The sequence below is a fragment of the Grammomys surdaster genome, unplaced genomic scaffold (genome assembly GCF_004785775.1).
Source record: "Grammomys surdaster isolate TR1022 unplaced genomic scaffold, NIH_TR_1.0 126029, whole genome shotgun sequence".
Taxonomy (NCBI): Eukaryota; Metazoa; Chordata; class Mammalia; order Rodentia; family Muridae; genus Grammomys; species Grammomys surdaster.
Window position 1 is genome coordinate 1,841,274 of NW_021620842.1, and position 13,438 is coordinate 1,854,711.

General features: G+C 36.0%; 1 protein-coding gene across 3 annotated transcripts in view; it reads right to left on the reverse strand.

Annotated features, from left to right (window-relative positions):
* Positions 1 to 13,438, reverse strand: part of Frmd3 (FERM domain containing 3) — a 206,909-nt gene that overhangs the window by 140,290 nt on the left and 53,181 nt on the right. For all 3 annotated transcript variants that reach the window (XM_028754636.1, XM_028754634.1, XM_028754633.1), the window contains exon 2: positions 11,819 to 11,923. In XM_028754636.1, the coding sequence (XP_028610469.1) occupies positions 11,819 to 11,923 (105 nt within the window). The remainder of the gene's footprint in view (positions 1 to 11,818; positions 11,924 to 13,438) is intronic.

Sequence of the window (13,438 nt, forward strand, 5' to 3'; positions counted from 1 at the left end):
CCAAATTAACTTATGAAGATGGTCCTAAATATTTCTATTCCTTTTGTGGTGAGAGTTGTGTTTCCATGTCAAAAACATTTTGAGTTCAGGAAAGTCTCTTTTATGGGCATTTGCCCACACTATATTAGTAAGAAAAAAAGCAGTGAAAATTTACCAAGGTTTAATACCTCACTCTAACCCCTTTTTCCAGTGCAGTGGTTCCTCTTGCTTGTATTCTTGCTGAGGCCACTTAAGTTATGCTGGAATTTGATCTCCTTGATGAAGAATCCTATGGAAAACTAACTCTATTCTAGGAATCTGGGATTAAAACGTTCTTATCTTAGCTCATTCAAACTGCTTGCTTGCTCAAAACCTCTGGGTACAACTGCTAACCGAGATACCAGGATATGGATTTTGCCTTTAAAAGCCCCTTGCTCTAAATGCTCTGGAGTCATTGGGATCCAAACTACTGAGTGTAGTCCAAAATGGCTGGGGAATAAAGACTTTCAACTGTCTACAAACTGTGTCTGAGTGGTCAGTTTTGGTAGACTCCCTATAATACTTTCTGTCTTCATAAACATCTACACTTTGCATTATCTTTATTGGTTTAATGTAAATTCATGCTCAGAAAATTAAACAAAAGCATTGATTGAAACACTAAGTGCCCTTCAAGAATTTTTTCTTATATAAGGAGTCTTATTCAGTTCTCACAATTACTTATTTGCTAATCAGAAATCTGTGACTCGTAATCTGAAAAAAATCATGAGTCTTTTGCCTCATGTTTCCTAGCTAAATCATAATGGAATTCCAGAGAGAGAGGGTCATTAGCACCCTACTGATCAGTATACATAACAAGCAATATTCTCCTTGATGAATATTTCTTGTTTTCTCAGGAACTGAAAAACTGAGTGGCCAAATAGGTAGTTTCCAATCTAATATGTCAGATCTGTAAAGTCTTCTAAAGCAGTAAGCAGATTCGTTCAACTCTTTCAATATTGTGGGATAATTCTTCAAGAGAACACTATCACATAATAAAACATCTGGAAATATAATTCACCTTATCACTTAGCATCTATATAACTTTGTGCAAAAATATTCTCTGCATCTCAGACTCCACAAATCTAAGGTGAAAATCCACCTAACATCAATGTCTTAAAGTTGTTGCCAAGATTTTAAATGTGCATCTCACAGCTGCAGTGGAAAAAAAACTACCAAAGGTTTGCTGCTGTTGCCCTTGTTTTATTATGTATGCATAATTTAGTTGGTAGGCACCATCTTTCAGTGGGCTGCGTGGAAGTGAATAATAAACAGACTTCATTGTGATTAAATCACTTTGGGAGAAATATGCAGATTAATTTAGAATTGTGCTCAGGAGAGAAATAAGAGCAATCAGAGACCTGCCCATATTATTGTTTCATAATGACAACCACTAGTCATTTTGCCAGCCTGAAACGTAAATAACATTTCCAAGTTCTCTTTGCTTAGTATCCTTTGAAGTCCCAGACTCCCCTTTCTGAATTTGAACCCATTGCTCTAAGTCTCTCTTACTCAGGGAATTGACAAATCGTTGCCTTCCATGTACTGTAAAGTTGGTGCTAATACTCAATAAAGGCTCAAAGAGAATGAATGTCATCTGGGATTGGCTATGTATGCCATGGATAGAGAGAGGAAATATTTTAGGAATGCCTTCAAGGTACTTACCATCTGTGCCCTAAATAAATTATTTATTCTAAATGAGCTGGTTTCTTCATTGCTTTAAGAAATACACCTCACAGTTTCTTATCAGTTCCTATTTTCCTTCTTTTCAGGTTCTGTGTATTACACTTGCTTATACAGTGTGACCGATATTTACTTTTGTAGGGCAACTATTCTTTCCCAAAAGGGTGATCAAAAGGTAGAGTGATTTAGGAAAAGTAACCTCGTAATCATCATGTTTCAAAGGATTCTAGGAAATCATGTTTTCAAAGAGAGCTAAGCTCAGTCTGTTAATAGTGTTTAAAACAATAGCTAAGCAATTTCATTATTTTCTAATTCATGCATATAGACAAAGAAGTACATAGCAAGGATTTTTGTTGCAATTTTATATGAAATAATAAAAGATTACAAATAACACCAAAGGCAATCATTAGGCAAATAGATAAATAAGTTGTAGTTTGCTAATATTCTGGATGATTCCAAAAGAGTGTTGATATGAGATAAAATCTTATGTCTAACATATACAAAAATTTTAGAACTGGTGCAGGATGAAAATGCAAACTGCAAAATTTATTCTTTAAATTTGAAAATTTTAAATTTATTTTCTAATCATTTTTTACAGTCCAGATTTTATACCCCTCTCAGTCCACCCTCTGACTGTTCCACATCCCATACCTCCTCTCCTCCCTATCTCCCTGTCTCCAAAAGGATGTCCCCACCTTCACACTCCCACCCCATCAGACCTCTCCATTCCCTGGGGCCTCAAGTCTCTTGAGGGTTAGGTGCATCTTTTCTCACTGAGTCCGGACCCAACGGTCCTCTACCGTGTATGTGTTGGGGGCCTCATATCAGCTGGCGTATGCTGGTGGTTGGTGACTCAGTGTCTGAGATCTCAGGGGGTCCAGGTTAGTTGAGACTTTTGGTCTTCTTATAGGGTCACCCTCCTCAGCTAATTTCAGCTTTTCCCTAATTCAACCCCAGGGATCACCAGCTTCTGTCCATTGGTTGGGTGCAAATATCTGCATCTGACTCTTTCAGCTGCTTGTTGGGTCTTTCTGCGGGCAGACGTGATAGGCTCCTACAGTGGGGAGAGGGAACTTGTATAGTCCACTACCAGTAGAAGACAGGTCATCAAATGGAGTGATGTTGTTGCCATACCACAGTCAAAAATTCTGACCCAGAATTGTTCCTGTCTGAAAGAACTGCAGGGACAAAAATGGAGATGAACCTGAGGAAAAGGAGGTCCAGTGACAGGCCCAAATTGGGATCCAGCTCAAGGGGAGGCCTGAAGGCCTAACACTATAACTGCAAAATTTATAACTGTAGCAGCCGTTAGCAACCCAAGGGAATATAGCCATAACAAATATGTCAATACCACAGCCACCATTCCAGAGAACTTATAGTGCTAACATTAGTTTGTACTTGACTCCTTTTGATATCACTTTCCCTTGCCAATTTAGTTTGCGTGTTGTAATCAAAGGCAGTTAATATCCAAAATTATGCACAGAACATACAGAGAACTTGATTATGTTTGTTAAGATCCTGAGAGAACCCAGGAGGTACAAACCTGCCATTATGAAGTAATTGTCCTTATTTAGAATGAAATAAAATTAGTGCTTTTCTTGAGACACGTGAAAAATGTTTCAAGGTGCAACTATATTGTTAGTAAATATGTGATTGTTATGTTGTTTAGATTTGTCTTACTTGTATGTAAATGTTCTTCAGCCTATAGGCAACAATGATATAATGACTAAGATACTAAGAGAAGGATATATTGATAAAACTTTAGAAAATTTTTAATAATCTACCATATAAATAACATAATGTTTTTGAAAATAAAAAGTACAAAACAATATGATATTTGAAAAGCAAATATATGCATCCAAAACTATTCTTTAAAGTTTGTATGCAACACACTAAAGTAATATCAATGGAAGGGTAAATAGTTTGAGTGAGGGACAAAAATTTAATGGTGTTGGTTAAAGGAATTTAGAGATTCACCCTTTTGTATGGCATTTTATCTGAGATAGTTCAATTTTAATGTTTTTCCATATATGGGCACATCCCATGAAAAATTAAAAATGAGATGTATAAAGGAGAAAACTAAGGTCTACTAAGAGGATGAAAGTGAATTCCATGTGATTTTTACTCTCCACGAAGAATTTCATGCATGATAAAAATGTAAAGCTCAGCTCAGCACTCAGGGTCATAGTCTCTCCTTGGCTGGTACAGTGGTAGCTTTCAGTGAATCCATTTGTTATTGATTCCTTTCCCCTTCCTGTCTCACTTTTCATTCTCCTTCACCTAAGGACATTATTTATGCATTTGCCAGGCAGCTTTCAGCCATTTGCCTCTCCATTCTCTTCTTTTGTTTCCTTCCTTTGCTTGTTCTTTCCAATTGAGTTAAGAGCTGGCCAGTAATATCAGCAATTTCTATTTTTACTAGAGGTCTAGATGTGTAAAAGTATATTGCATTATGTGATCTGCTTGGAAGGTAGATATGGGCCAAGATACTTTTCCTATTTCATTTAAGTTCATTTGCTAACTGGCATTTATGACACTTTGATTTTAAAAATAAATAATTCTGTTTTATAACTAAAAATTAGTGCCAGGTAGTGGTGGTGCACGCCTTTAATCCCAGCACTTGGGAGGCAGAGACAGGCGGATTTTTGAGTTCAAGGCCAGCCTGGTCTACAGAGTGAGTTCCAGGACAGCCAGGGCTACACAGAGAAACCCTGTCTCGAAAAACCAAAATAAATAAATAAATAAATGAATAAATAAAAATAAAAAATAAATAAATAAAAATAAAAAACAAAAAAATAAAAAACTGGTATTTCTTAAGAAAGGCAGAAAGAAATGGCTGTAAATTTATATGAATTCATGGCTGGTGAAGTCTTGACGAACACTTCATCTCTTTAATTCTCTTACAGAATAAAAGTCACAAAATGCACAGAAGCTAAATTCTCTCCGCTGGTTTACAGGATGAACTGAGGGAAAAATGTGAAAACAGAGGAATATTGATTAATGTTAAAGTACCAGGAGAGCATCAGCAACAGATGAGAGGAGGTTTAAGCAGTTGTCCTCATTGCTTTGTTTTGTTTTGTTTTGTTTTGTTTTGTTTTGTTTTAACATTGATACTAGGTAGAGTTACCTGGGAAGAGGACCCTCAAGTCATAAAATGCTTCCATCAGATTGGCCTGTAGGCAAGTCATATGGTATTTCTTTATTACTGAGTGATATAGGAGGGCCCACATCACGTGGACATTGCTATTTCTGGGTGAGTGGTCCTCAGAAGTATTAGTCATGTAGCTGAACATAAGTCTAGACAGCAAGTCAGTAAGTAGTGCTCCTCCATGGCTTCTGCATCAGTTCCTGCCTCCAGATTACTGCCTTGAGTTCCTGCCCTGAATTCCCTTCATGATAGACTACAAGTATAAGTTAAAATAAACTCTTTTATTAAAAGTTTATTTTTAATAAAAATAAACTTTTTCTTTTTATTAAAAAGTGGCTTTTAATAACAGTGTTTACAACATTACAGATATCTAACTAAGACAATAGTGTTTCTCTTTTTAGGAGAGTGGCTCCTTAAGCTATTGGAATCTACTGTAGGGTAACCTCCATAATTCATCCTACCTTTCAAAAGACAGTTTTCTTTAAAAAAAATATATGTAATAGCAATGTCCATATCTACTTTCCAAGCAGATCACATAATGGAATATACTTTTATACATCTAGACCTCTAGTAATATATATATATATATATATATATATATATACAAACACACACATAAAAATGTATATATATATATATATATATATTTGCATGATCTCTGATTCTTTAGCTCCCCTGTGGGATAAAAGAAAGGATTTTGCCCAATATTATGATATTAAGATATTACTTTACTTCCTTCTTTTAAGGCCACATGCACAAAAACACCCTGCTGAGAGGTCCCAATATAAAAGATATTTTAAAACCAACAAAATCAAACCTGAAAATGTCATAAATTTTTTCTTAGAACACATTTATTTTAACTGAGAGCAGATTAAATAAAAAGAGGAAGAATAGAAGGAAACTGAATAAAGAAAATACAGAAAGAATCCAAAAAGCTTTCTACATTATAATTTTCTCATCTGCACCGACAGAAGGAAGGGATGCAGGATTAGGAGTAGGAGATTGAGTGTAGATTCCTTTGCTACTGCAGTCCATACTCTGATCCTGTAGTATAAGTGTGTCACCAAATCTTTCTATATTTCTTTCTTTATAACTTTCAACACCAATTGTACATAACAAGATCATTTCTTCTCCACTTATCTCATATTTTAATCTGGACTATTTGGTGGGAATATAGTATATGAAGGGGCAACTAATTTATAAGAAGTTTGATTCTTAATTTGGTAATTGTTGAAACCAAAAATTTTAAAAACAGCTCCTAAAGTAAATATTATAACACATATTTATCCTCAAATACTTGTTTTCTGTTGACATGGATTTAGCTCATGATTACAGAATAAGTTACACTTCTATCTATTATGTTTCTCAAATTACTTAATGCTGTAAAGTAGAAAACTGTGTAACCCAGAGACATACATCCAACAATCCATAAATCTTTTCCCTTAATAGTACCAGGATCCAAATGTCTAAACAGTTCCCTCTATGGTTCTGAAAAATGTTACCTGATTCTCATATTCACCAGGACAAAGCCCAAAGCAGTAAGTCCTGATGTTATATAGATAAATTACGCTATTTATGGGCCCTTTGCTTTCTGCTGCAAAGGCAAGTATATCTGAGTGAATATGGCTTTAACAGAGTTCTGGATGGTAAAGCAATAGAGAATATCCTGTCATTTCCTGGCAAGTAAAATGTATTGCAGTTATTCCTGTAAAACATATGAGAACAAATGTAAAATAAGACAAATGATAAGCTACTTACTATCCATTTGTTTGGAAGTCCTCCACAGAAAAAACCTTAACTGCTTTTTTTTTTTTTTTTTTTTTTGCTTTTGTACCCATACAGTCTTGGATAGCTTAAAAAGGAGCAGCAATTAAGGAAAAAAATGTACAAAACGAAGGAGGTAGTGGGTAAGCAAAGAAAGCATAAACCTCCATTTAAATATTCACTGTAAAATAACTCTGTATTCCATGTTTATGGGGCTCTCTTCAATGCTCAGAATACTCTATGCATCCTACATCCTTGTAATTTGCCTTAGTTAGAAGAAGTGGGTATTTTAGGCTTTGTGGCCAATATGGTCTCTGTAACACTACTAACTGTTTTTTCAAGTATAAAATCAGCCAAAATAATACAATATATCAATATGTAGTCATAATTATATTCAATTAAAATATAACTCATGAAAACATACTTTCATTCTAACTCCCATTTTACAGTCAATAACTCAGTATATATTAAAAAATTAAACTCATAATATGAATATAATACCTTGTAAAAGAATTATCTGTGATTATTATAAACTATATTAGGATAATAACAAGCAGTCAAAATGAAAATATGGGAGCTGAAAAGATGATTTTCTGTATAGGGCACTTGCTGCTCTAAACAGTAGACCCAGGTCTGCTTCCCAGCACCCACATGGTATCGCACAACCTCTTATAACTCCAGTTCCATGGAATCTGAAACTTTTAGGTTTGATTGGACACCGGGTATATTAGTAGTACAAATATCTACATACAGGGAAACATACATACACATAAATAAAAATAAATTAAAATTTAAAAATAAAGGAACTTGTGGAATTCATTCAAGTTTATGTTTTATCAATGCTTAAATATAAGATGTTAGACCATATTAATTCAATAAGATTTACTGAAGTGTTCTAAGGCCAGATATCTGCAAGGGTCTATTTAAACTCTTTAAAACATGGACTATAAAATCAATTATATAAGATTGATAATATGAATGATTAATTAAAAGAACAGAGGTACTATTTGTCCTGTAGATAAAGAAAATATGGAATAGAGTGTTACTAAGAGGCAAATGGCATGGACAAGTACTCACCGAATCTTTCTAGTATCACCTAGTAAATTTTCTAGCTGTTGACCACCTTGAAACTGTCAAGTCTTCTTTGGGGGCTGAGTCTATAGAAACCATGTTTTACTAATTCTTTTTTGTTTGTTTTAATTAGGTCTTACTGGTTTTGTTTTCTAGACCATATCTTAAAATATGAGTGTTGCTTAGCTTCCATTGACAGTCTCTTCGTTAGCTCTACAATTGCGTCTCAGAGTTTGAAGAAATAAAATGTTTTATTGATTTTAAATAATTATATCAGAGGCCTAAACTCTTTATTTAGCTCCTGATTAAAATTTTCAAACATTTACAGTCTCTCCTCTTTAACTATACTAACACGTGTTCCAATATCTACATTGTGTACAATAATGGTCAAACATGAAGTTCTTCTGTCTGCTGAAGTATTCTCATCATTTCCTAAAACGTGGCAATGTTAATTCTTTGAGCCACACCTGGACCTCTTAGTATCATCCAGCTTTAAAGAGCTGATGACAGTGCTCTGTGCTATGTGGCTCCAGTGACTAAGACTTCCTACAAGAATAAGTTATGTATGTATCCCATAAGGCATCCAAAACTTTGTAATTTTTAAAACAGTTGTTTTTAACTTAAACTATGTTTATGTGCATATGTCTCTGTGTGTATGTTTATGTAAGTGTAGTTGTCTACATAGGCAATAAAAGAGCCTAAGATGTCCTCAAGATGGACTTAAGTGCAGGTGTAAGCTGCCTAATATGGGAGCTGAAAATAGACCCAGGTTCTGTGTAAGGGTAGCAAGCACTTGAAACCACTGAACCTCCCTCCAGCTTCTGAAATTGTGATATTTAACCCTTGATGTCCTTTAAAAATGTAATAAGCAGGCAAATCCATAAGCAGGGACTTATGCTTACAGTAAATCTTGTTCTGTTCAGGGATGTCCTAAATCTTGGGTCCCTTTCCTGTTCTCAGTGATGAGCATCTGGGAAACAATTATCCTGAGGAGAGCAGCAGGAAGCAGTCTTTCAATAGCAGGAGCAGGTGGTGGGACATAATAGCATCTGGCTTCCTGCCACAATCCTAATTGTTTATTCCATTCTGTGTCCTCCTGAAGGTGCTTGTAAAAAATGCAAATTGTTTTGATACAGACAAGACCTTTTCCCATTATTAACAAGACAGCAATAGGTTCACTATATGGTTTGCTGTATAAAAATCTCAATGCTGTGTTAACTTACCTTAAGGGAAGGCATCAGTACCCAGAATGTAAACCAACCATCTACAACCTAGGTGTGGGCTTATTCGTCTTTGGTTGGGCTGGTGGCTAGAGTTTGCATTAACTCCAATGAATAATATCAGGATTCTTTGCTTAGATTCGGAGAAGAGAGTGGGGTACAAAAATAAGAAGGGAGATCCAGTATACTCTACATACGAAATCATAATAATAGAACTTTGAATTATGAAATTTAGCTACTTGTTTAAAAAATGTATTCCAAAAAAAGAACTTACCCTCGTTAGCTGAGAAAAGTGATAGAATTAAGATGGTAAAATAACATTCCATAATGTTTTACTATCAATGAGACTGAGAAGTACAGGTAACCCACTACTAACTACACAATAGGGATAGTTACACTTCGCTTCTCTAGCTTACCTAGTTCTCTTAATTTGTTAGCTTTCGTAAATAAGTAACTCATCAAAGACCGTTAACAGTAGCCTTTAACAGAAGTTACAAATATTTGTATATTATGCAGGCCACTAAGCATGCTGCTAACTACTCACCTGGACCTAGTCAGATCATAGTAATTGTAAAAGCAATAGCATTGATTTACCGTGAGAACAACATATACCTCAGAGTCAATATATGCCCACGTATCAAGCATTTATATACCTAATCAAATTCTCTTAAGAGTCATAAATGAAATCATTTTATTTATTGTTTCCATTGGAACAGAGTAGCAAACAAAATAACCTGCTGGATCAAACATCTTACTAACCAGAAGAGGCAAGGTTTCTAAATCACATCTTAAGACCACAAGCTATGCAATTTGAAGAGGTTTGGTTGGTACTCAGTAGTTGAATACTTGCTGAGAATGTAAAAGACTCATAGTCTGATCCACGGAAATGGGAAGATCAAACCAAATCAAAACTATACAGGTAGGATCCTATCGAGCCACATGCCTATAATTTTAAAGCCTACAAGGCAAAAGCCAAAGGATGTAGATGAGTTTGAGGCCAGACTAAGGTAAATGTGAGAACCTGGCTCAAATTAAAATAAGAATATTTTCAGCAATAACATTGCAACTGATATAGGTCTACAAGGTCACAGCAGCTTATTAATATTGTGAAAAACAACATGGTTGTAATATTTTTCCTGTCAGTCTTGTTTTCCAGGCAAATGGCTTTATCCCCAGTCTTTCCCCTGTTTGTTGAGTACTATTTCCTTCAATATTTTGTGGTTCAATTACTATTTCCTGTAATGCTATCCATTAGTTAACCCACTAAAACATATAGAAAGCAGTAGCAGGTGACTATAAAACAACACTTGTAAAGTACAAATTGACTTCAGAAGTAAAGAGAACCTGGTAATATTGTATATATTAACATTTTAGTTATTACTTGTATAAGTGGAAAACCAAAGAGAAGCAGAAATAAGCTATGTCAATGATACTAATGATTGGTATCTTTTTTGTTAGATGAGAGAAAGACATTTATAAATGTGAAAATAGAGAGGAAAAAATGGATAGAGATGTAGAAGTTTTGGTTAATGGTAGATTATGAGACTGACGCACTACCTACTGAGCTAACGAGGCTCCTTAATGGTAGATTAAAAAGGGTGAATGAGTAAATGTACTTAGATATTGTAGTAAGGTCGACCTCTGGGCTTTGGCTATGTAACAGTAAGAGGAATGCATATGGAAAAAAAGAAAAGAAAAAAAAGATAAAAGGAAATCTTCACAGGCATGGATAGCAGACTATAATGTCATCCCATCATGGTAAACTGATTTCCTAAATAAATAAGAAACAACTGGTGGAGGAGAGGAGTTAAGTGGAGATATAAGAAAAGAAACACATTGGCAGATAAGGCATAGTTGTTGAGTGGAAGAAAGGGGGGCAGGGTGGAGAGTGATATAAGAATACAATCACTGACCTGAATGTTGTTTTTACCTTCTTGGTAGTGTGTAGTCTTGGTCCTAGCCCAGACTATACTCTGGGTTGATTTTTTGACCTACCCCATTCTTCACTCGTGGACTACATTTTACTCCTGTGCAAATGCAAAGTTTTCCTGATTCTGTTCTCAGAACGGTGTTTAGGGTATCTATGTTTAGAACTGCAATCTGTAATGGAGACTGGCCTCTTCATCCATACAAAGTCACCAAGCGCTCTTCTTTACCTCTTCTGACTAACTTTTATTTGAAATATATTTTTTTCAGTTATTGGAACAGCACTTCCTTTTTCTGTTTTAGTTCTAATTCCTCAATATACATTATGCAGTCTTCTATCTGAAATTTAGGATTAGTTTTGATAGTAATACACATTTATTAGAAAAAGTAGATTAATCCTGGTTTTTTAATTAAAAAATAATTACATCACTTCCCATCTTCCATTTCCTTTTTTTAGCCTTTACCATATTTCCTGTCCCATCAGTCCCTCTCAAACTGACACACATCATTCAACCCACAATCCATTTCAATGCCTTCTGCTGCTATTTGTCATTCACAGCTATGTACCCAGTTCATGACAGTTAAGCTTGTGTCGTAAAAGCTTCACCTTTCCAAACAGATTCAAAACATTTTCATCATGCCATAAGGAAACCCAACCTCTACCAAGTCCATCCCATACCCCTGCCAGCAGGTTGTTATGATGGTGGTGGTGGTGGTGTTTCTTGGATTCTATACAACTACTCTGAGAAAGTTTACAAAGTCTAAATTCAAAGACCATGGGACCTTACCCACTTTTCTTCATGTGAGCCCAGCTTTCTAAAGGCTTTTCATTTTCCTATTCCTTCCTGTCACTCACCCACCAGCTGTTTTATTTCTCAGGTCAATAATCCATTAGAATAAAGAATAAAATTTTCTGGAAAGAATACAACAGTGCCCAGCATTCTGGGCCTTTCCTTAACCCCATAGGTTGAAGATCAAGATTGGTTCTTACCCTTTGCTTCTCTGGATCCACATAGCGAATTCCAAAGTAGTCCTTCTCCAGCAAGCTATAGTAGTTGCAGATGTATTCAATGAGAAACTGCCCTTTCGTTTCCCTCTGTAAAGGAATCACATTTAAGTTACAGCTAGAGCTCACAAGAACACTCCCTGTCTATTCCCAGTTGGATCTGTGTTTAGAACAATGGGTTTGGTCACTTCAAACATTAGCAAAAATGTTTCTGATAGCATTAATTACAACCTCAGCAAGCAACAAATTTTACAAAGTGAGCAACTTAGTAACTTTTAGGTTGTTGTGACCACTGAAGTGACAAGAAGAAACAAGTGACAAGTAGGAAAGGCTTATCTTTCATCATGGTTAGATGAGACATAGTGCATTCTGGCAAGGAAGGCATGGTAATGGAAATGTGAGACTGCTTGTACACTAGAAAGCACATGAGGAAATGAAAGGGTCAAATAAAACATAGCCAGGAAACAAAAACACCACCATCACCACCCCCTCCCAACAACAACAACAAAATCAAAACCAGCCACAGAAAAGAAAGACGTACTAAAACTACCTCAAATTCCAAACACAGAAACCCACATCTGCCAGTAAAGTCCCAAATCCTAAAGGTTTCAAAACTCTCCGAATAGCACTACTACCTGGAAGGCAAATGTTCAAACACAGGGAACACCTGACATGCAAACCACAAGAGTGGGCCAACAAAAATGCATGTGTGTGCTTGCACCTGTGCACACATATACACACATTTGAAATCACAAGAATACCCAAAAGTGGAATAAATAGGCTACACATCAATGTCCTGCATTGGTACAATGTGTTCTTGTGTGTTCTTTTTCATTCTATCATAGGTCATTTATTTTTCTTTATGATATTTACAACTAAGAAAACATTTCACACTTCACTACCATATGGAAACCCACAGTTTGCAAATTTACAGTGCCTTTGACTCCGCTCTTACATATACAGCTGAAGCCATGGATCCCTCCCTAAGTGCTCCCAGGCTGGTGGTTTAGACCCTGGGAGCTGTGGTTGGTTGGTATTGTTGCTCTCCTCATGGTGCCACAAATCCTTTCAGCTTTCCTTCAGTCTTCACTCTGACTCCTCTATTGAGAACCCCATGATCAGTTCAATGGCTAGTTGTGAGCATCTGCATCTGAGTATGTCAGACTCTTGAAGACCTCTGAGGAGATATCCATATCAGGCTCTTATCAGCATGCACTTCCTGACTTCCACATCAGCATCTACCTTTGGTGATTGCACATGGGATAGATACTCAGGTGGAGTGGTCTTGAAACGGCCCCTCCTTCAGTTTCTGTCCCTCACTTTGTCTCCATATTTGCTCCCTTGAGTATTTTGTTGCTCCTTCTAAGAAGGACCGAATCACCCCCACTTGGTCTTCCTTCTTTATGGGCTTCATGTGGCCTGTGAGTTGCATCTTGGGCATTTCAAGGTTCTAGGCTAATATCCAATAATCAGTGAGTGAATACCATGTGTCTTCTTTTGTGATTGGCTTACCTCACTCAGGATGATAATTTCTAGTTCCATCCATTTACCTAGGAACCTCTCGAATTCATTGTTTTTAATAGCTGAGTAATACTCCATTGTGTA